Source organism: Schistocerca gregaria, chromosome 4 (assembly GCF_023897955.1).
Source record: "Schistocerca gregaria isolate iqSchGreg1 chromosome 4, iqSchGreg1.2, whole genome shotgun sequence".
Classification (NCBI taxonomy): domain Eukaryota; kingdom Metazoa; phylum Arthropoda; class Insecta; order Orthoptera; family Acrididae; genus Schistocerca; species Schistocerca gregaria.
The window spans coordinates 354,654,150-354,676,170 of NC_064923.1; the positions used below are offsets into that span (position 1 = coordinate 354,654,150).

Below are 22,021 nucleotides of genomic sequence, written 5' to 3' on the forward strand. Positions count from 1 at the left end.
AGGCAGGATTCGAACCTGCGACCGTAGCGGTCGCGCTGTTCCAGGCTGAAGCGCATAGAATCACTCGGCCACAGAATCCAGCTCTCAGAGACAGAGAATCCCCCTTCTGCAGTGCAGCACATTCAAATCCACCAAAAGTTAATGTGTTCCGTTTAGTCTCACGGTTTAAAAATTACAGTCCGTTTTTCTTCTGAGAAATGACAGTTACAGAACATGTGTATCTTGATTTGCTGTAACACTGGCTCATGTTGCAACTGGATGCTGACAGTGTGGACTTCATCCCCCCTCCCCCTTTCATCATGATATTCGTGAATTCTCAAACAGAAAATGAGAACCTGATGGATCGTTCTTGGGAAAAGAGGGGATGATCATCAGTAATTCATGCCTTGGCGAAGACGCTCTACCGACCTAACCCCATGCGATTTTTTTGTGTGGGGTTATGTGAAAGACTCAGTGTTTACGTCTTCGCTACCAACAAACCCATCAGCACTGCGTGCTTGCATCGACAGTACCTTTGAACATAATGATAGGGAGCCGGCCAGTATGGCCGTGCGGTTCTAGGCGCTTCAGTCTGGAACCGCGTGACCGCTACGGTCGCAGGTTGGAATCCTGCCTCCTTAGGTTAGTTAGGTTTAAGTAGTTCTAAGTTCTAGGTGACTGATGACCACAGATGATAAGTCCCATAGTGTTCAGAGCCATTTGAACCATTAATAGGGCCATGATGCGCCGATAGTGGGAAAAACTTGGTGACCAACTTGACGTCCGCAGAACCGATAGGGAGAGGGCACATATGGAGCACTTGTAAAAGAGTGTATCTGAGTGTCTGCAAAGCCCTGCGACAATATGTAAAATTATGTAGCTGGACAATATATTAAATAATATAGGTCCAAAAAATGGTTGAAAGGCTCTAAGCACTATGGGACGTAACATCTGAGGTCATTAGTCCCCTAGATTTAGAACTACTTAAATCTAACTAACCTAAGGATATCACCCACATCCATGCCCGAGGCAGGATTCGAACCTGCGATCGTAGCAGCAGCGCGGATGCGGATTGAAGCGCCTAGAACCGCTCGGCCTATATAGCTATAAAAAATTCTGAAATCCCTTCAGTCGTTTACAATAACGTTGTACTGTAACACAATGAGATCGTTTAAGGGCAGCCGCAAACGCTGATAGGCTGGAAGGACGACCGTGTCTCCGTAGATAGCGCTACAGCGCGCTTTCAAACTCGTCAGGCTTAATGATGGGGAGCTCGTGAATGAGTCGTTCAAATGAACGCTTGACTCAAGTGAAGTGTGAACTAACCACTCAATTTCAATGAACTGGTACTTCAAACTCTTCACAGATAGCACACTCGACACTTTTTTGTAGTTCACTCACTCTATTCCCCTCTCCCTCTCCCACTACATCGGCGCTACGTCACTCATCCTCCCTTCACTTCAATCCTCCCTCTACTGCCTGTCGAGGAATCGCGCAGTGTTTATGGGGAACGATAGGTTTACGAAAGTTGGGTAGTTGAGGGGCGAGGGGAAAGCTGCGTCAGTTGCTTCCTGCAGTGATGATATCATTACCCATGACTAATTGTGCAGTTACACTCCGCGTCTACGGGTAGCCTACCGTTGGCAGCGTTTGCAGACAAATGAATATTAAAGATACAAACGAAGAGGCTGGCTGTGTGAGCACGCACACCCAACGTGAAAATAAAAGGTTTGTTAATAACACTGAAAGAGGGATTTTACCTGAAATCTTACCAATGACTACAGGTGACAGTTTACGTTTTGAAGGAGGGTTATTATTCTCAACAAAAAATGTACAGGAAAACTTCTGAATAATTTCTTAACGTAGATATATAGACTTTGTGACAGTGGTAAACATACTCATTCTATTTTGGATTAAATTTTAAAAGGAACATAAATTTGGACTGCATTTCGTTGGTAGCCGTAGTTTTCAGTCCATGAATGCAACACATAATGTTTCATTTGCCAGATAAAGACTTTTTTCGGCGTTTCATGAGAAAATGTCGAGCAAGATCAAATGTAATACCTTCTTTACATGTGACAGGCTTCTCTGTTTATCTTTCCTTTGTCCCCTTTGACCATACTATATTTAACTCAGTGCTGTAAGAGCGTAAAACGTTGCGTGCACTTTACGGCCTAGTTCGGCCATCTGTTGGTAAAATTATGAAGTATTACGAAGCTTTATTGCACGAACGAGGCGAAGCGAGCGTAGCCGGAGATGGGCAAGTTCGCCAGGCTTCCCTACTTCTTGAATGAACTACTTCATTTGAACGCTTCACGGCAAAGAGTGAAATGAATGAAGTAGTTCACGGGAATGAACGAGTTCGACTCATCTCTAGTCAGGCTGGATATCAGAGTATGCGTGCTCAAAGAACGAAAAACACTGCTGGCCCAAGAATTGTCAACAATCACGTAGCTTCGATACTACCGGGAGCCTTTGCGTTTCACAACTGAAAGCTGTCGACAGACGGGTATTTGTCCTATCGTATGAAGCGTTGGAAGCTTACACTAAAAATTACAATCTTAATGAACCTATATGCAAAGAGAAAATTGGACGATTCGAAATAACGATTGTGCTCTTCTCATCAGTTAGCGCTCTCTGCTGCCTCCTACTCGTACAACTAAAGAAATTTGTCTGAGAATGGCCTTGATTCAAATTAAAGACTAATGTAGATGTAGAAAGGTATTTTGTAGACGTTCAGAGATGGTGTATACACAGTGAGTCAAAAAGGACTTTAAAGCTTTTGAATGATACAGAAATTTATTGAGATAACTTGCAGAATCGGTAGATTGTCATTTTGTAGCTAATGACCTCAAATTTGACTCATGTAGAGCATCAGTACTCCATTCCGCCACCTTGAGAACATGATAGCACACAATTAAAATGGCTACTTTCACCAATGTGGAGCGTGCTTGCTGTGTGTTTTGGCTTCATGAAACGAACTCTGCTACAAGTGTTCGGCGTAAATTTTTCGCTGGATACGCTAAAGAACCTCCATGCAGGCCCTTAATTACTCTTGGCTCAAGAACTTTGTTGAGACGAGTTTTTCACTGCGACATGATAAATCACCAGATTGCCGCTCGTTGACGATTATGAGGAAACTGTCATTGGTGTTGTGTATTTGGATATGCTAGAAAACTTCTTAATTCCACAGATCTATGAAGATGACCGAGACGGGGTGTTTTACTACCAGAAAGACGGTGTACTACTTCATTTCCTCGGTGATGTTCGTGGCTTCCTCGATAATTGCTTCCCATGTTGGTGGATTGACCTTAAAGGGTGAATCGCATGGTAACCTGGCCCCCCAGGCCTGACACCACTGGATTTCTTTCTCTGGGGTACGTACGCTCCTTCCCTACCAAACAATATAGCCGACCTGAAAAATCTAATCTATGCTGCCGTTGCACAAGTTACGCCCTATTTGTTGCAACGAGTACTGGAAGAAACTGATTACTGGTGGAATGTTTGCCACATCCAAATGGTAGTCATATCGAACCAAAATGACATATCTATCGATTCTGTAAGTTATGCCAACAAATTTCTATATCATTCCAAAAATTGTAACGTCCTTTTTGACTCACCCTGTGCTGATTATAACATCATGTTACCATTTTATTGGCCTCGAAAAGCAACCTAGCGAGACTTTGTAATAGACTCTGCTAGTGCAGCCTGCTCTTGTTAAAACGAGCAACCGCCTTACATCTTCCTGTCCAGACTGTGCCCCAGTCATCGGCTTCCTCTCCTACTTGGAGGCGTAATCAACCATGGTCTCTATCGTAATCTCTATGATTCTGATCAAGTTACTGACTTAAATTAAGGATAGATGTGGAGATTAGAAACTATGTAAATAAGACTCATATAAATAGTTATATTAAATGAAACCCTCTCAGGTACATGTTCACGAAACTCACTTAGTCAGTTAATGCGAAGGCACTGAAATGTGTGGCAAAGCGTGCTTAACCTAATCAAGTTTTATAGGTTTTGGGCCCAGCAGTCACTGCTCGAAAAAAATGGTTCAAATGGCTCTGAGCACTATGGGACTCAACTGCTGTGGTCATCAGTCCCCTAGAACTTAGAACTAATTAAACCTAACTAACCTAAGGACATCACACACATCCATGCCCGAGGCAGGAGTCGAACCTGCGACCGCAGCAGTATCACAGTTCCGGACTGCGCGCCTAGAACCGCGAGACCACCGCGGCCGGCAGTCACTGCTCGGACGACAAAGAAAACCACATACAATAATTATTGTAATGCACGAGAAAATAAAGGTGGGTGTGAGAGGTATTTTGACAAATGTTGTTAAGAAACAACGGAACTTTTAACGTTGCCTGGGCGGCAACACGGATTATAGATGTTAGGATCCGATCGTACATCTAAGCTATCACCGGAATATGGCAATAACCAGGGAGATCAAAGTTATCTCACCGTCTTACAGCATTGCCACTTGGTGAAAATTTCAAGGGTTAGTAAAAATTCCGTAAAAAACCTCACGCTGCAAAAACGTTTCAAGGAAAATAATTTTTACTTCAACCTGTGGAAAAAAGCACTAACTTAAAATGAAAAAAAGAAGAACATTCTAGAAGTTTATTGATACATGTCATACATATTTTATCGTAAAAATATAAAAGTATTCCGAGATAAAAAGCAAAACAACATGCGAGATGTGAACTATTTTGCTTATGTAATAAAAAAATGCCGTCACTGATGAATATTTGTTTTGTTGGATTTCGTAGAAACGAAAACCAACACAATGGAGATAATTAGTAACTTTTAAATGAATCTAGGTATCAACTCACAAGAATCAGGGAAAAATATCTCTGTACTTATGTATGAGCATTACCTATTTTTTACTAAAGTTTATAAATTGATTTTTAACCACAGTCCGTATCTCACTACCATTCAGTGCTGTGCTCTAAACTACACTCCTGGAAATTGAAATAAGAACACCGTGAATTCATTGTCCCAGGAAGGGGAAACTTTATTGACACATTCCTGGGGTCAGATACATCACATGATCACACTGACAGAACCACAGGCACATAGACACAGGCAACAGAGCATGCACAATGTCGGCACTAGTACAGTGTATATCCACCTTCCGCAGCAATGCAGGCTGCTATTCTCCCATGGAGACGATCGTAGAGATGCTGGATGTAGTCCTATGGAACGGCTTGCCATGCCATTTCCACCTGGCGCCTCAGTTGGACCAGCGTCCGTGCTGGACGTGCAGACCGCGTGAGACGACGCTTCATCCAGTCCCAAACATGCTCAATGGGGGACAGATTCGGAGATCTTGCTGGCCAGGGTAGTTGACTTACACCTTCTAGAGCACGTTGGGTGGCACGGAATACATGCGGACGTGCATTGTCCTGTTGGAACAGCAAGTTCCCTTGCCGGTCTAGGAATGGTAGAATGATGGGTTCGATGACGGTTTGGATGTACCGTGCACTATTCAGTGTCCCCTCGACGATCACCAGAGGTGTACGGCCAGTGTAGGAGATCGCTCCCCACACCATGATGCCGGGTGCTGGCCCTGTGTGCCTCGGTCGTATGCAGTCCTGATTGTGGCGCTCACCTGCACGGCACCAAACACGCATACGACCATCATTGGCACCAAGGCAGAAGCGACTCTCATCGCTGAAGACGACACGTCTCCATTCGTCCCTCCATTCACGCCTGTCGCGACACCACTGGAGGCGGGCTGCACGATGTTGGGGCGTGAGCGGAAGACGGCCTAACGGTGTGCGGGACCGTAGCCCAGCTTCATGGAGACGGTTGCGAATGGTCCTCGCCGATACCCCAGGAGCAACAGTGTCCCTAATTTGCTGGGAAGTGGCGGTGCGGTCCCCTACGGCACTGCGTAGGATCCTACAGTCTTGGCGTGCATCCGTGCGTCGCTGCGGTCCGGTCCCAGGTCGACGGGCACGTGCACCTTCCGCCGACCACTGGCGACAACATCGATGTACTGTGGAGACCTCACGCCCCACGTGTTGAGCAATTCGGCGGTACGTCCACCCAGCCTCCGGCATGCCCACTATACGCCCTCGCTCAAAGTCCGTCAACTGCACATACGGTTCACGTCCACGCTGTCGCGTCATGCTACCAGTGTTAAAGACTGCGATGGAGCTCCGTATGCCACGGCAAACTGGCTGACACTGACGGCGGCGGTGCACAAATGCTGTGCAGCTAGCGCCATTCGACGGCCAACACCGCGGTTCCTGGTGTGTCCGCTGAGCCGTGCGTGTGATCATTGCTTGTACAGCCCTCTCGCAGTGTCCGGAGCAAGTATGGTGGGTCTGACACACCGGTGTCAATGTGTCCTTTTTTCCATTTCCTGGAGTGTACATTCTCAGACATTTCCGCCTCGAAGTAAGCCTTATAATAGATACTACTTGTCATCTCTTGACTAGGAATGCCATTTTTGCCATCGCTACTCTGCTTTTGATGTCCGCTTAGCTCTGTCCGTCATTGGTTATTTTATTGCCTTGGTAGCAGAATTCCTTAACTTTATCTACTTCATTACCATCAATCCTGATGTTAATCGCTGTTCTCGTTTCTGCTACTTCTCATTACTTTCGTCTTTCTTCGATTTACTCTCAATCCATATTCAATACTCATTAGACAGTTCATTCCATTCAGCAGATCATGTAATTCTTCTTCACTTTCACTCAGGATACCAATGTCATCAGCGTATGGTATCTTTGATATTCCTATTCCTGAATCTTTCTTTTATTTACGTTATTGCTTGTTCGATGTACAGGCTGAACAATAGGGGCGGAAGATTACATCCCATCTTACACCCTTTTTAATCTTGGTCGTCCAGTATTATTATTGCCTCTTGGCTCTTCTGCATATTTATCTTACCTGTCTGCCTCGATAACTTACCCCTATTTGTCTCAGAATCTCGAAAATCTTGCATTATTTTACTTTGTCCAACACCTTTTCCAGGTCGACAAATCCTATGAAAGTGTCTTGATTTTTCTTTAGTCTTGCTTCCGTTATCGACCGCAATGTCAGCATTGCCTCTGCAGTGCCTTACCTTTTCATAAGTTAAGCAGATTTTCATGTAACACATGTTCAATTTCCTTTTCCATTCTTCTACATATTTTTCTTGGAAGAAAGAGCTGTTAAGATGATTGTGCGGTAATTCTCGCACTTGTCTGCTCTGGTAGTCTTCGGAACTGTGTGGATGATATAGTTTCAAAAGTCAGATGGTATGTCGCCAGACTCATAGATTCTACACACCAACTGGAATGGTCGGTTTGTTGCCATTTTCCCCAATGATTTTGGAAATTCTGATCTGCCATGATTAAGGTGTATAATAAGATTTTTATTAAATATGGCCAAGGGAGCCGAGTTCTTCTAAAGATTAACAGTGGATTTTCGAAATATGGTAAAGCTATGAATATATGAAGGGATTATTTCAATAGTGGTAAAAGTCTATTACCTCCACTTTTCTGCCTATAATACTTGTGAAATGGATGATCCAAACAAACAGAAAGAAAGGTTCATCTCTAGCAAGAAGCCATATTCTTGAATATTTCTGGTATCTCAACTGCAGATTTTTCAGCGCTCATTTAACTTTAGGACTCTGTATCTCAATATGAACAAATACATGTCTATCTCCTCTGCCCTGTTTACTCTTAAATCCTCCAAAGCTCTCTTAATTTCTGATTCTAATACTTGATTTCCCATTGCTTCTAAATCGACTCCTGTTTCTTCTTATACCCACTTATAGAGGTCTTCTATGTACTCTTCCCACCTATCCACTCGCTCCTCTGCATTTAACCGTAGAATTCCCGTTTCACTCTTAATGTTAACACCCTTGTTTTTACTTTCACCGAATGTCGTTTTGACTTTCCTGTTCTACATTCGCTATTTTCCAAGATCTGTTGGTGGACATTGTGTGTGGGAGAACTGAGTGAGACAGGGGTGTTGTGTTAGGCCAATTCGGCTGGGTTCCAGGAAGGTCGGGCCCCAGGGGTGCTCTCTCTACCTGAGGGAAGGCGGTGAGGATTGCGTGGAACCTGCCACCACGACTTAGTGGCACCTGGGTCACAGCTGATGGGCTTTGTATCGCTGTTCCCTTGGAATTGCGGCTCAGTGACAGCAGGATGTCCGCCAAGCTGGCACGACATGTACGCACTGTATTTTGATATGATGGTTAGGTTCCTCATGCCGCTATCTCCACAAATGCACATTAAAGGAGCAGACTGACTGGTGCACAGTGGGTTACGCTTGCTGACGTAACAAAGCTACGCTAATTTTTCTCGGCAAGACTCAAATGGAATAGATGTTTCGTGAAGTTTTGGAGGGTTTGAGTGCGGCGATTTGTACACTTGTGTTTAGTAGCTTGGTGGGGTCGTCGCATTTTAATTTTGTCGGCATTTGTAGAGAGAACCGTTATTCTACAACAATCGGTCGCAGACCGGCAAGAGGGAGAAGACGTGAAGTAGAGAGTGGAGACGGTCGAGTTAAGAGTATTCACTGTCTCGATAGCCCAGAAAGTTTTTAAAGATGCTGATCGGGATTGTCAAACTCGGTTTCGGTATCGCAACTTAGCAGATCATCGGCCATGCCCAAAACTGTTTGGGATGTTCAGCAGGTCTGAATGCAGCCAGCAGTGCAGCCCATCACTGATAGTTGACTCCACACAAATCGAGAACGGTATCTAGTAAAGTATTTGGCAGCTCTGACAAAGTGAAACTCAGCCAGTTAATTTGATACACCCCTCCCCTACTCTAGCACCACTTCTGCGCCTATAGTGTACAAAAATTTGGAAATTTGTGGTAAGGTTTTAGGGGAGCAAACCACTTAGGTCATCGGTCCCGGATCCTAACTTAAACTAACTGGAGTGAAGAAACCGAAGCACTTGAAAGTTTGCCTGGTGGCGAGGTGAAGCTAGTCCCTGACTTGAACAAAACCTGTATCTCAGTGCTGTGTAGATACACCCCCAGGAATTGTCACTCTCTATATCACTTTCAAGGATAGCAGAATGCATAAGAATCTATTTGGGCCTGTCTCACAACAAACACCCATGCCCGACAGAGGACTCGAACCTCCGACTAGGGGAGCCGCACAGACCGAGACAAGGCGCCCTAGACCACGTGGCTACCTCACGCGGCGCATAGTGTAGACAATGGTTATAATTTGCATGTGGGATTTTGTAGCTGAACATTGTTACTCTGTCCCTGTACCACGTGTTAAGGAATTAGCGATTTGTTAGAATAGTCAGCTCACTCACAGTGGGGAACAGGGACCTACAAACATTTTATAGGCGCCCACTTCAACTTGGCCACCTAGTTATGGATGGAAACTTGTTGTGCTTTTCATGCACTTGGAATAGTCTTGCATTTTCATAGTATCTGAAGGCTGGATTCATTTGTGCCTCAAATCAATAAATCTCATTGTCATTTTAAACTTCGCTTGCATTCAGTAATATATATCACCACTTTATGTTGTCCCATACTGAACCACATTTTTGGGATAGATTATTCAACATCTTGCAAATTATGCAAAGGAGACCAACCCATGAATTTTCATTAGAGACAGGCCCAAATAGATTCTTATGCATTCTGCTATCCTTGAAAGTGATATAGAGAGTGAAAATTCATGGGGGTGTATCTACACAGTACTGAGATACAGGTTTTATTCAAGTCAGGGGACTAGCTTCCCCTCGCCACCAGGCAAACTTTCAAGCGCTTCGGTTTCTTCACTCCAGTTAGCTACAAAGTTTTATCCTTATCCACTGAGCGCATGCTTCACAACATGACTACCAGTACTTACCATACAAAAGGCGCTTGCCATGTCGTTGAAATTGGTAATCGCGTTGTAGCCCGTTGCCTCGGGCTGGATGAAGCGCAGCCAAGGCATGGCGCTGAGCTTGCCTCCAGTCATGTCAAAGGCGCGCGAACGCTCGTCCTGCAGGTCGATCAGGGTCTGTAGCTGCTGGTCGCCGCGTGCGAAGCGGTAGCCTGCTCAGACACCACGGTCAGACCTCAGTGTACAGTGTTCTCACCACACATAACAAACAATACTGTGTTCACGTTCTGCTTGCAGAGCTGAACAGAGCATGTGGTCCTATCCTGCTAGTCCTCAAATAGCTTAACATTGCATTTTATAGCTGCACTTGTAATTTATTACTAGTGTTCACTAATTATGGGTGTAAAATGTAAAATTAGGAACACCTTCACCCGTCTATAATTTGAATATAATGTATTTATGCCACTTGTTTCGGCGTTTCGTTACACCATCTCCAGGCCCAACGTGTTGGTGGAATCAACTTCTGGTGCAGTCGAAATAGGTTCCAATAGTAAGTAACTGACATTAATAGACTTCTGGTTGCAACTCAGAGATCACTACAATTCTGTTTGCATGTTTGTTTAGCAGTTTTCAATTGATGAACGATGGGATTGGGTTTTAAAATCACAAGTCTACTGTATCGTCTCCGGGAACGAAATAAATGAAATAACCGCATACATATACTGAATGTACAGTGGTGTGGGGTCAAAGACCTTTCAGTAAGTAGCGGACGAACAGTCTCTCGCAGATAATAATAATGTTGTGTGGCTAGGTCCTCCCGTCAGGTAGACCGTTCGCCTGGTGCAAGTCTTTCCTTTTGACGCCACTTCGGCGACTTGCGAGTCGATGGGGATGAAATGATGATGATTAGGACAACACAACACCCTGTCTCTGAGCGGAGAAACTCTCCGTCCCAGCCGAGAATCGAACCTAGTCTGTCGCGCTGACCACTCAGCTACTGGGGACTCTCGCAGAGGATAAAGATGTTATCAATAAAGTAACGGCCTTGACTTTTGTTGTATGTGAACATAATCATGACTGATTACTATTTTTTTATTGCAGTAAATGCACGCAATGTCTGCTTTCTCTCACCTGCCTCTTCAGGTCTGTAATATATTATAGGCTAAGTCAGTTTGAAAATACATTAAATCTTGTTAATTACAAAAGCCTTTCACTTATGTAGAAATAATCACTTGAAAAAAGTTTTGCATCACCTCGGTTCCGAGAGTTACGGTACTTGTACAGACAACTAGAATAGAGATTAACATAAACATCATTTCCTCCCTTTTTATTGTTCATGAAAATCACACATTGCATGTTGTACCACCATAGAGCGAGACCTTCACAGCTGGTGGTCCAGATTGCTGTAGACACCGGTACCTCTAACACCTATTAGCACGTCCTCTTGCGCTCATACATGCCTGTATTCGTCGTGGCATACTATCAACAAGTTCGTCAAGGCGCTGTTGGTCCTTATTGTCCCACTCCTCAATGGCGATTCGGCGTAGATCCCTCAGAGTGGTTGGTGGGTCAAGTCGTCCCTAAATAGCCGTTTTCAGTCCATCCCAGGCATGTTCGATAGAGTTCATGTCCGGAGAACATGCTGGCCACTCTAGTCGAGCGATGTAGTTATCCTGAAGGAAGTCATTCACAAGATGTGCACGATGGGGGCGCGAATTGTCGCCCAAGAAGACGAGTGCTTCACCAATACACTGCCGATATGGTTGCACTATCGATCGAAGCATGGCATTCACGTATTGCACAGCCGTTTTGGCGCCTTCCATGTACACCAGCGGCGTACGCCGGCCCCACATAATGTCACCCCAAAACAGCAGGGGACCTCCACCTTGCTGTACTCGCTGGACAATGTGTCTAAGACATTCAGCCTGACCAGGTTGCCTCTAAACACGTCTCCGACGATTGTCTGGTTGAAGGCATATGCTACACTCATTGGTGAAGAGAACGTGATGCTAATCCTGAGCGGTCCATTCAGTATGTTGTTGGGCGCATCTGTACCGCACTACACGGTATCGTGGTTGCAAAGATGGATCTCGCCATGGACATGGGGAGTGAATTTGCACATCATGCAGCCTATTGCGCACAGTTTAGGTCGTAACACGATGTCCTGTAGCTGCACGAAAAGCATTGTTCAATATGGTGGCGTAGCTGTCAGGGTTCCTCCGAGCTAAAATCCGTAGGTAGCGGTCACCCACTGCAGTAGTAGCCCTCGGGCGCCCTGAGCGAGGCATGTCATCGACGGATCCTGTCTCTCTGTATCTTCTCCATCTCCCAACAACATCGCTTTGGTTTACTCCGAGACGCCTGGACACTTCCTTTGTTGAGAGCCCTTCCTGGCACAAAGTAAAAATGCGGACACGATCGAACAGCGGTATTCGCCATCTACGTATGGTTGAACTACAGACAAATCGAGCCGTGTACCTCCTTCCTGGTGGAATGACTACAACTGATCGGCTGTCGGACCCCCTCCGTCCAATAGGCGGTGCTCGTGCATGGTTGTTTACGTCTTTGGACGGGTTTAGAGACAACTCTGAACAGTCAAAGGGACTGTATCTGTGATACAATACCCACAGTCAACATCTATCTTCAGGAGTTCTGGGAAATAGGGTGATACAATACTTTTTTGTAATATGTGTTGTATCCTAAACCAAATATCAGAGTAATAAGTATGTTTTGATAAATGCCATTGTTGTTTGCCATTAAGGCGTGCAATAGGATTTTTATTAAATAGGGCCATGGGAGCCGAGTTCTTCTAAAGATTAATAGTGGATTTTCGAAATATTGTAAAACTCTGAATATATGTTCCAAAGATTTTAATAATTTTTCATTCTGTATATCCCGTTGGGGTAATAAGCCGAGTACGTCATTACGTAGCAAGCTGAAAACTGTGGTGTCACCGCCAGACGCCACACTTGCTAGCTGGTAGACTTCAAATTTTATCCAACATGGATAAAATATGAAATTATCATAACTTAAACACACATTGAGTGCGTCATACCACGGGTACCGAGTACGTCATTACGTAGCAAGCTGAAAACTGTGGTGTCACCGCCAGACGCCACACTTGCTAGCTGGTAGACTTCAAATTTTATCCAACATGGATAAAATATGAAATTATCATAACTTAAACACACATTGAGTGCGTCATACCACGGGTACCAGTTACTTAACATTTATCCCCATTGCAACTGCACAAGACGCTGGATTCATCGTACGCGTTGGTCAGGGGGCCTGAAGATGGTGTAGTGAAACGCCGAAACTGGTCCAGTAAAAAAATTATATTAAAATTATTGGCAGTGGAAGATATTTTTAATTTTATGTTATATGTTGAACGGAAACATTTCCTTAACCATCTTGTACAAAAATGTACATACAGAGAAGAAATGTCAGATTGCAATTGAAAATTAGCTGGTTCAATCCATTGGTGTCCATAGCATTTTCGACTCACTTATCTTTCGTTTATTTCACCTTTGAGAATGCCTTGGTTCAAATGGCTCTGAGCACTATCGGACTTAACTGAGGTCATCAGTCCCCTAGAACTTAGAACTGCTTAAACCTAAGTAACCTAAGGACATCACACACATCCATGCCCCAAGCAGGATTCGAACCTGCGATCGAGAAATGCCAAGTTACACCATGTTTTGGAGTGCACCTTAAACTATAGGTCTCTATACAACTGGATGTATGTAAAGTGGCCATATCATTGGAAACCTTCGATCTCACCTCACATTTCAGTCACGGGTACCCCTAAAATGATCGAAACTAGAATAATTTTTTTGGAACGCGGATACATTGTTAACATCTCTGTGTTACGCTCCTTTGCAGGTCTTACAAACAGAGAAAGTGTTCGTGGGAGACGAGAGTGAAGCAAGTCTAACCATTCAGTGAATGTGAACTTTAGTTTGCATCTTGTAGGATATTATCATTACATTAAAAAAAACCGAGGTTGCTGCATCAGGTTCAACTACCATAAGTGAGGAACAGCAGGAGCCGAATTAAGTTGTTTTAATTTAATACTGTGAAGAAACTGATGAAAAGAAAAACGCCCGACATTACAAGTCTGCGTTCTCTTTCGGTGACTGTCTATAAAAGGAAGGTATAAGCTCTAAAATTGGGTGATTCCTGTGGGAAAGTACATGTAGCTTTGATCGCTGTCAGTCAACTACAATCAATCAACTAGAATCTTTTGTTTATAGACTAATAGTTAATGAACAATGGTACTGCCAAAATATACTGTTAGTTTATCTAAGAAGTATTGCAGAAACCATTTCAATTGAGATGCTTTTCTTGTGTGCTATCTTTCGTATAATGGTTTATTGAAAAATTTAATAATCGAAGAAAAACATGAATGCGCAAACTAGCCATTTGCAACATATTTGCGAATGCCACCATTGAATTCAGTCTCAAGTATTGGCCAACTTTAAATTTCATTCCATTTAGAAAGGGGACTCAATAAAATAGTGTGTGCTAACTAGGACATAATCACTTACCAAAATCTGTGGTGGCTTGTAACCACACATGCAAAAGTATTTCGCAAAAGGCTCGTTTGAGGACCCATGTTTACTGGAACGCTTTGGCTTCTGTTGTCATACATTTTCAAACATGTGAGTTTGGACTATTAAATAAATAATAAATATCATGTGGCCCAAAGCTTGTAGCAAACATTTTATCTGAAACCATTTCAGTGATGGACATGTCAGTTTAAATTGATTCGATTTTTCTTTCATACCACTCACAAATTTTTGTTATCCTTTCCAGTTGTATACATAAAAATTTTGACAATATTTATCAATTTTCAATTCCTTTCAAGACCAATTTCTTAAAATTTAAGTACTTACTGTTGAGTTGTCATTACATGTAACGTAAAACTTACAAAGTTAAACAGTGTCCTATATTTAACACATAAATATAAAATTACGTGGTATTTTGTCCAACTGGTATTTTGTCCAACTTTTTCTCATGAAAAATGAAATTATATGTAAATAATAGAAGTAAAAAATTTACTTAACATATAAAAAATAACAAATTTTGTATTTTCTTTCTTTTCCATGTATTTTAACAGATGGAACATTTTTATGGAAAGTAGAACAATACAACAGGCCTACATAAAGAGAAGTTTTTAAAGATGTCAAGGATCACCTTAAATGCAAATACTCTAAACCAGTAAAATGTTAACATTCACTGCCGGAATTGTCACAATTGATAAAATATTTTGGCCTATTTTGTTGAACAAAGTTACGATCCTCCTTGGAAATTTCCTCCGCAGATGGAGACGAAACGTCAGGTTATTAAGTGAAATCCCTTAGACCACTGCATAACAGCCCGGAGTACTTTATTAATTTCGAATACTGTAAATTGTTTCTTATTTTAGTATTTAGCAGTGGAATAAGATTTTTACAGAAGAATTAGACTTATAAGTTATTTTCAAAGGAAAAACATTCCATTTGCATGATCATTTCTATTTTTAAAGGGCTATCCACGAAGAGCTCATGTAATGGCAAACTTAGGTCTATGGGAGAAGGGGCGAGGCATGTCAAATGATATGTCGATCGTGTGAATTTTTTTCCACACGCTAACTTGCATTTTACTCTGTTCCTAGCAGTTACGAAGAAAGGAAGGATGATTAGGATTGAACCTTCAGTCGACATCGAGGTCATTAGAGACTCAACAAGAGCTCGGATTGTTCGAGGATGAGGCAGGAAATCGACAGTGCCTTTCCAAAGAAACCGTGAACGACTTGGGGCACAGAGTCTGTCTTTACTACTAGACTCTGAAGCAGCAGCCGTCCTATCTGCTCGAGGAGACACCAATTCACCTAGCTCTTTTCGGAGCTACAGCTGCTAACATTATTAAGGCTGGCGGAGCTACCAGTTTTGCCATGGCGAACAAAGTTCCAGTATCACTTATGGAAAGAAGTTGCTCTAGTTTGTATGAGTATAGGGCGTTGTCCTCTGACGAACGCACACCTCCCACTGCTGGAGGACTCACCAGTGGCGCACCAGTGTTGGTGCACAAACTCTTACTTAATCAGCTACATGTTTGGCACATCATTCGGGCAATCTTTATATCGAAATGATATGGAACAAGCCACTTTGCAGGATATGTACACACGATTAGTGTCAACATTACTGAACATGTTACTTTTCAGCCCTACTATGTGACTTTTTATTTACAGACTAAGAGATGTCAGTAAACAGGGTAGAATGCTCCGCACTTTTGTACGTACATGTTGATGAAAACTTGCACTGGAAAAAGCATATTACTGTGCTAGTAACGCGTCTAAGAAAAGAAGGAGTTGTTTAGAAGAAATGATTTTAGGTCACATCTAAAACCTGCATTTCTAAATGTTAGTCATTTTATGTTATTGCTTAAATGACCAAAAATTTTTGTTGATGATAGTGAACTTCTTTCTGAATCAATAACAGCTTTAATAATGGGTAATAAAGGTCTTTTTTTTCTTGCAGCTTTCTATGTATGGACATCGCCATTCCTCTCAAATTGCGATGGATTATTTATGACAAATTTCACTAACAAACATATATTTTGTGAAGGTGCAGTTAAAATACCTAATTCGTTGATAAGGTACATACAAGATTATTGCAGGTGAGCAACACGCGTTTTTCCTACTGCTCATTTTCTTGCAATAACACTTTGTTTAAAAGTCATGAGTTACGCCAGTAAATTACTCCGCAAGACATCATTCGCAGGGAATATGCAAATCACTTTAAGATGTTCATTCGTTTATTTCCAAGACTAGCAACTGTATGGAGAAGAAAGGTAGCGGAACATAATTGATTGAGTAGCTCAGTAATATATTTCTTACAATTCAGTTTTTATCAACATGTACTCCTACAAATTTGGAGCACTCTACCCTGTTTACTAACTTCTGTTCATGTGCTACATAAACTGTTGTTATGACCTTATTTGTTGTACAGAACTAAATACTGTGTGCTTTCTCAAAATTAAGGGAGAGAGTATTTTCAGAGCTTCACTTAATAATTCTTTGAAACACATAATTAACAATTTCTTAATTTTTGCTTTCTCTCTAACGGATTTTGTATAACACTGGTTATTTCTACTAAATGTACCCATTCTACTTGAAGGTCTTTAATATATATTGAGCATCCAAAACTGAACCCTGTCGGACTCCCTTCGCAGTTCCTCTCCAGTCACTAAACTTTTCTCACCTTGCAACACTGTTTGAATTATTTAACACAATTTTTTGTATTCTTTGTGTTAAATATGATTCAAACCACATGCTTATAAAAACATCAATTCCATAAAACTTTCGTTTTTTGAGAGAGTAGCATGACCTAAGCACTCAAACGCCTAGGAGTGACCACAAAAAATACCAAAGGCTTGTAGTATTTGGTGACTGAATGTCGACTAACTCTTCAAGAATCCCCACTGTGATGTGCTAAGGAAATTGTTTCTACTGTTGCACCACGACTTCACATGGTGAAACGAACGGTTCTTGTGTGAGTTCAGCAGAATGATGTCATGAGGAAGGACCTGCACGTCAGCTCGGCAAGTAGGTGCCATGGCCTTGAATGCCGAAGTTGTGACACCTAACATCTCCGACCGGGTTTCTGGAGGAGTTGATGAGATAGGAAAACCGAGGCAAACGAAGTCATAGTTTTGAACGATTACATCTGTCCACCCCAGCCTATTGTGACTTAGAGGCAGAAGGCTGCCATTTGGGGAATGTTAGCCAGCCCGACTCATACATTCGTATATACTACATCATTAAGCACGTCCGAGTAAGTAGAGGTCAGTTGTGTACAATAAGCCCAGTTACACAGTTAATGCCAGCAGCTAGTCACGAGAAGTAGTCCGTTAACAGTCTGAGATGAAGCAGCTAGCCATCGCCGTCAGACTTTGTTACCAGTAGCTGTTGGCAGTCGCCTGAGCTGAATTTGTATGCACCCCACTTGCCGCCTTCTCACCACCGGGCCAGCCACTGGGTGACTACCATCTGCCAACATCACTTCCCCCGTGGGCAACGGGCTGGAGTCTGGAGCGTCCAGGTGTCCAGCCACTACCGCCCTGTGCGGACATACGTCGTTGCTGTTCGTCAGCCATACTGGGCACTGACGGCTGTCATCAGGAATGCCGGAAGTCGCAGTTTAACCCCAACTGTTCCAGTCTGTATTCAGCTGAGCTGCCCAAGCAGCCAATGCTGCATCCTTCTGACCATCGCCAGGAGTTGCCGTGGCCTTGCATCAGCACTCTGCTGCCATGCTGATCGAAGCACCATGCCGCCAGCTGCCATTGCGCCGTGCGCCGACCTCCTGGCGGAAGATTGCTGACATCAACCCGCTTCAGTGGCTGTTGCCGCGGGTGGGTACAGATTGCGAGCGAAAAGTAATGTTTGCTCAATTGCATGAGAGCATATTTAGCATCACTTCATGAGACAGGTCGACTGCGTACAAGAGATATGTTACAAACACATCTACTGCCCACGAGTGTTCTATTTGCTACTTAGTAATGTTTGCACTGACCTACTGATAGCGCTGTTATCATTAGTCACTATTTGCGTGTGCTGCGCTCTGTGTGCCAATTTCTACTCCTCGTATGTCAAGAGAAAATTAGAAATGGATTGCAACGTTCGTGTAGAACATACGACAAGTGAAAGAGGGCGTAAGCTGATCGTTGTTGGAAGAAACAAATTTCGGAAAGACAGAGAAACAGAACATGGAGTAGAGTGGAGATGCTCAGTAAAAACATGCAAGTAACGTATTTTCTTAAACTTTTGTTCAAGCCACATTCTGTTTACTAGTGAAGTCAATAATCACCACGAAGCCACAGATAAATTAAAGACAAATAACTTCCAATAGTGTAAAACGGAGGACTGTTACTGAATGTATGAAAGACCTACAAGTCGCCCCCAATTGACTCCATGTTTCCAGGCAATACGTTATTAACATTAAAAAGGTCAATTTTGCCGCAATTACCGAAAACATTAAATAAACTTCATAGGGCTCCCCAGGAAATGTGTTTCAAATGCAAAAAAAGCAAATGTCCTTCTCATCAACGACCAACTTTAATATCGTGTGATTTTCAGCTGAAAATATAGGCATGAGTGTTTCATAACTCATTTGAAGCTCAGTAGTCATAGAGAAACTCATGTCTCCAAAATGGGAAGAAAAATGTTGTAGCGTCAACACAGCTTAGGTTTTCCTCCGAGCACAGTCGACTTGACTCAAAAACTGACCACCATGTGCAGTTGCCTACTTCGAAAAGTGAACATACACATCAGGTAATTACTTAAAGAGCAGATAAATTTTGTGTCTGCATGCATTCAGAATCACCCAGTAGCCACCTACATCAAGGAAGGCCTACGACCACCTTTCCGGGTCAGTTTCTGCCATTGTAACTGTAAGACGTTTTCAGTGGGGAATGTTTATCTGACGGTCCACCGTTCGACACGTTCCACCAACATTACCGTCACCGCCAATGCAGACACTCGTTGGCACGGATCTGCGGTACATCCCGACATACCAGCGATCCAGTTCACCCACCATCATAGATGTCACGCGCCTGATCTTTACATTTTGGTCTCACAAGGGGAAGGCCTCAGACACGGCCAACCGATTCGGCTCAGATTTTGCAGGTCGCTTGTGTACAATTTAAAACGAAGGAATCTAATATATTTTGGGTCAACACCCCCGCAATTTTGAGAAAATCACCCCTAAAGGTTATGACGAGCAGTCGACTCAAAATTGGAGGGATCGATGGATAATTGTGAATAGAGCCTTTGTCCCCCTGTTAGCGCACCGCGCGCGAGTGTTTACTGTTTACTTTCCGCTGCGGCGAGTGTCACGCGTCCGTGTCTCGGTAGTGCTATGGCGCACTCGTATGGCAAGTCCACAACTAAGATCACATTTCAAGCGGACTACGCAAGACCTCGAGCACTTGACATTGAACGTTTCATCCGGGAAGAACTTCATATTGCACCTCAAGACATCATTGGGATCCACTTTTCTATAACACAAAGTGTCGTCTACATAAAAATGACCAATAAAAAGGCGTGCACTGATGTGTGCCGACACGATCATGGACTTAAATTCAAGCATTCTGATGGTCACATAGGAACTGTCACGATCGACAACGCTGGATTAGACCTTCGCACTCTGAGGGTCTTCGAGCTGCCATTCGAAGTCGCGCCAGATGTTGTGATGACAGCTTTCAAACCGTACGGCAACGTGATAAGCCACCTGGCTGAAAAATGGCAAACGTTTGAGACGTACCCCGTCTTAAATGGAGTGCGATAAATTAAGGTTGAACTGACAAAGCAAGTGCCATCCTATTTAGTAATTGGCGGCTGCAGAGCCATTGCCATGTACGACGGACAACCGCGTACTTGCGCCAGCTGTGGCCAGGAAGGACATGTCCGATCGGCCTGCATTCAACGCCGACTGACTCAGACACCGGTTGGTGAAGTTCTATCCCCGGCGGCTCCTACTTCACTCCTCATCACGTATGCAGCGGTTGCAACCGCAACAGCTGTTCCTGCCCAGGATCGTAACGCCATTTTGCAGTCAGTGGTCGATGGCAGTGTGGCGGACAGCATATCCCCCTCTACGACGTCATCGGCAGACTTGCCTCAAGACGGTGATCAATTGTGCCACAAAGACGAGCTTAAAGAGAAGATGGAAGTAGAAACTGAAATTGTCCCGTCCTCTGCCTTCCTACCAATGGAGACCGCATCAGATGATTGTCGCCCGCACTCTGACACAGAACAACATGTTCGGAAACAACGGTCCCCTCGAAAACGCAAGAAACTGCGCCATACGCCATCCGATGATTGCCTGCTTCGAATGTGTGACCCGGACGAACATCCGGCGTCGGACCACACTCAGGACTCTACCACCACAACTCACGCTTCCCATCACGATGCTACGGCGGATACAATTTCTGAGCCTCAGTCTGACAACATCACTTCTACATCTACATTTTGCAGGTCGCCTTGATACCCAGCGCGACATAGGAAACGCCCTTCATGCTCACTGCTCTGCTACTGAACATGCGCGCGAGCGCTCTACCGACAGCAATAATCAACAGTTACGAATTGCTACATCTGATTCTTGGGCGGATGATGTCGAGGATGAGCCACAGCACCAGGAGGATGCCGAAGGCAGAGATGCTCCCTCGGCCGTACCCAGCACCAACCAACAACAGTGACTACGGCTGTATCGTCAGCCTCTGTGGGGCCGCCCCTGCCGCCCACACCTGGCCTCCTACACAACCCAGTTGCCGACCTGACTGACCAAACGTACCGTCTAGCGACGATTAACATCAACAACATACGTGCCCGACATAAACTAGCGATGCTACAGGATCTACTCAACACAGCAGACATCGACATTGCGCTCCTTCAAGAGGTGTATGTCGCAGACTTCAAGGGACCCTACGGTTACGAGACTTGGGTCTCACATGCGTCTGCCAATGGCAGTGGTGTGGCGGTCCTCCTCCGCGAAGGTACATCCGGAGAAGACGTCGAGTATCTCCCTGACGCCAGAGGCATGGCTCTTAAAATCCAAGAAGTCAAACTTATTAACATCTATGCACCGTCAGGATCTGGTCGGCGTCGCGAACGATCCACCTTTTTCGGTCATACAATCACGCCCCTCTTTATGGGCCGTCAGGACGCCTTGATAATGGGAGGGGACTTCAACTGTAGCCAAGCACCTAAGGACCAGTTACCACATCATTCTCCCTGCGCAGAACTTACGACAATTATAAATAATCTTCAATTGGTGGACTCGTGGGAACATGTTTGTGGCGGTCGGCCCGGATTTATTCACTACACCAGCCATTCCTCCAGCCGCATCGACCGGATTTACATGTCGCGCTGCATAGCTGTGGGGACAAGAGCTGCCGAAGTTTGGCCCACAGCTTTTTCTGACCACAAGGCCTACATCTGCGCTTTTACCCTCGGCCGCCAGAAGGTATGACACAGCCATGGTCCTTGGAAGTTGAACGTCGCCCACCTCGCTTCTCACGAATGCCAGCGCCTTATAGAGAACACTTGGAACTCTCGTAGCCGCCGGCGTGGCACCTACCGGTCTACACTGTCGTGGTGGTTACTCTGCGCTAAACCAGCCCTCCGGAAGACCTTGATAGGCTACGACCGAGATGGTGCAGCATGGAAGAGACTTACCATGGACTTTTACTACAG

General features: G+C 44.1%; 1 protein-coding gene across 1 annotated transcript in view; it reads right to left on the reverse strand.

The window, feature by feature from the left end:
- The window catches only part of LOC126267730 (methyl farnesoate epoxidase-like), a 374,659-nt gene that overhangs the window by 108,084 nt on the left and 244,554 nt on the right, over positions 1-22,021 (reverse strand). The window contains exon 4 of the mRNA XM_049973032.1: positions 9,808-9,995. Within this exon, the coding sequence (XP_049828989.1) occupies positions 9,808-9,995 (188 nt within the window). The remainder of the gene's footprint in view (positions 1-9,807; positions 9,996-22,021) is intronic.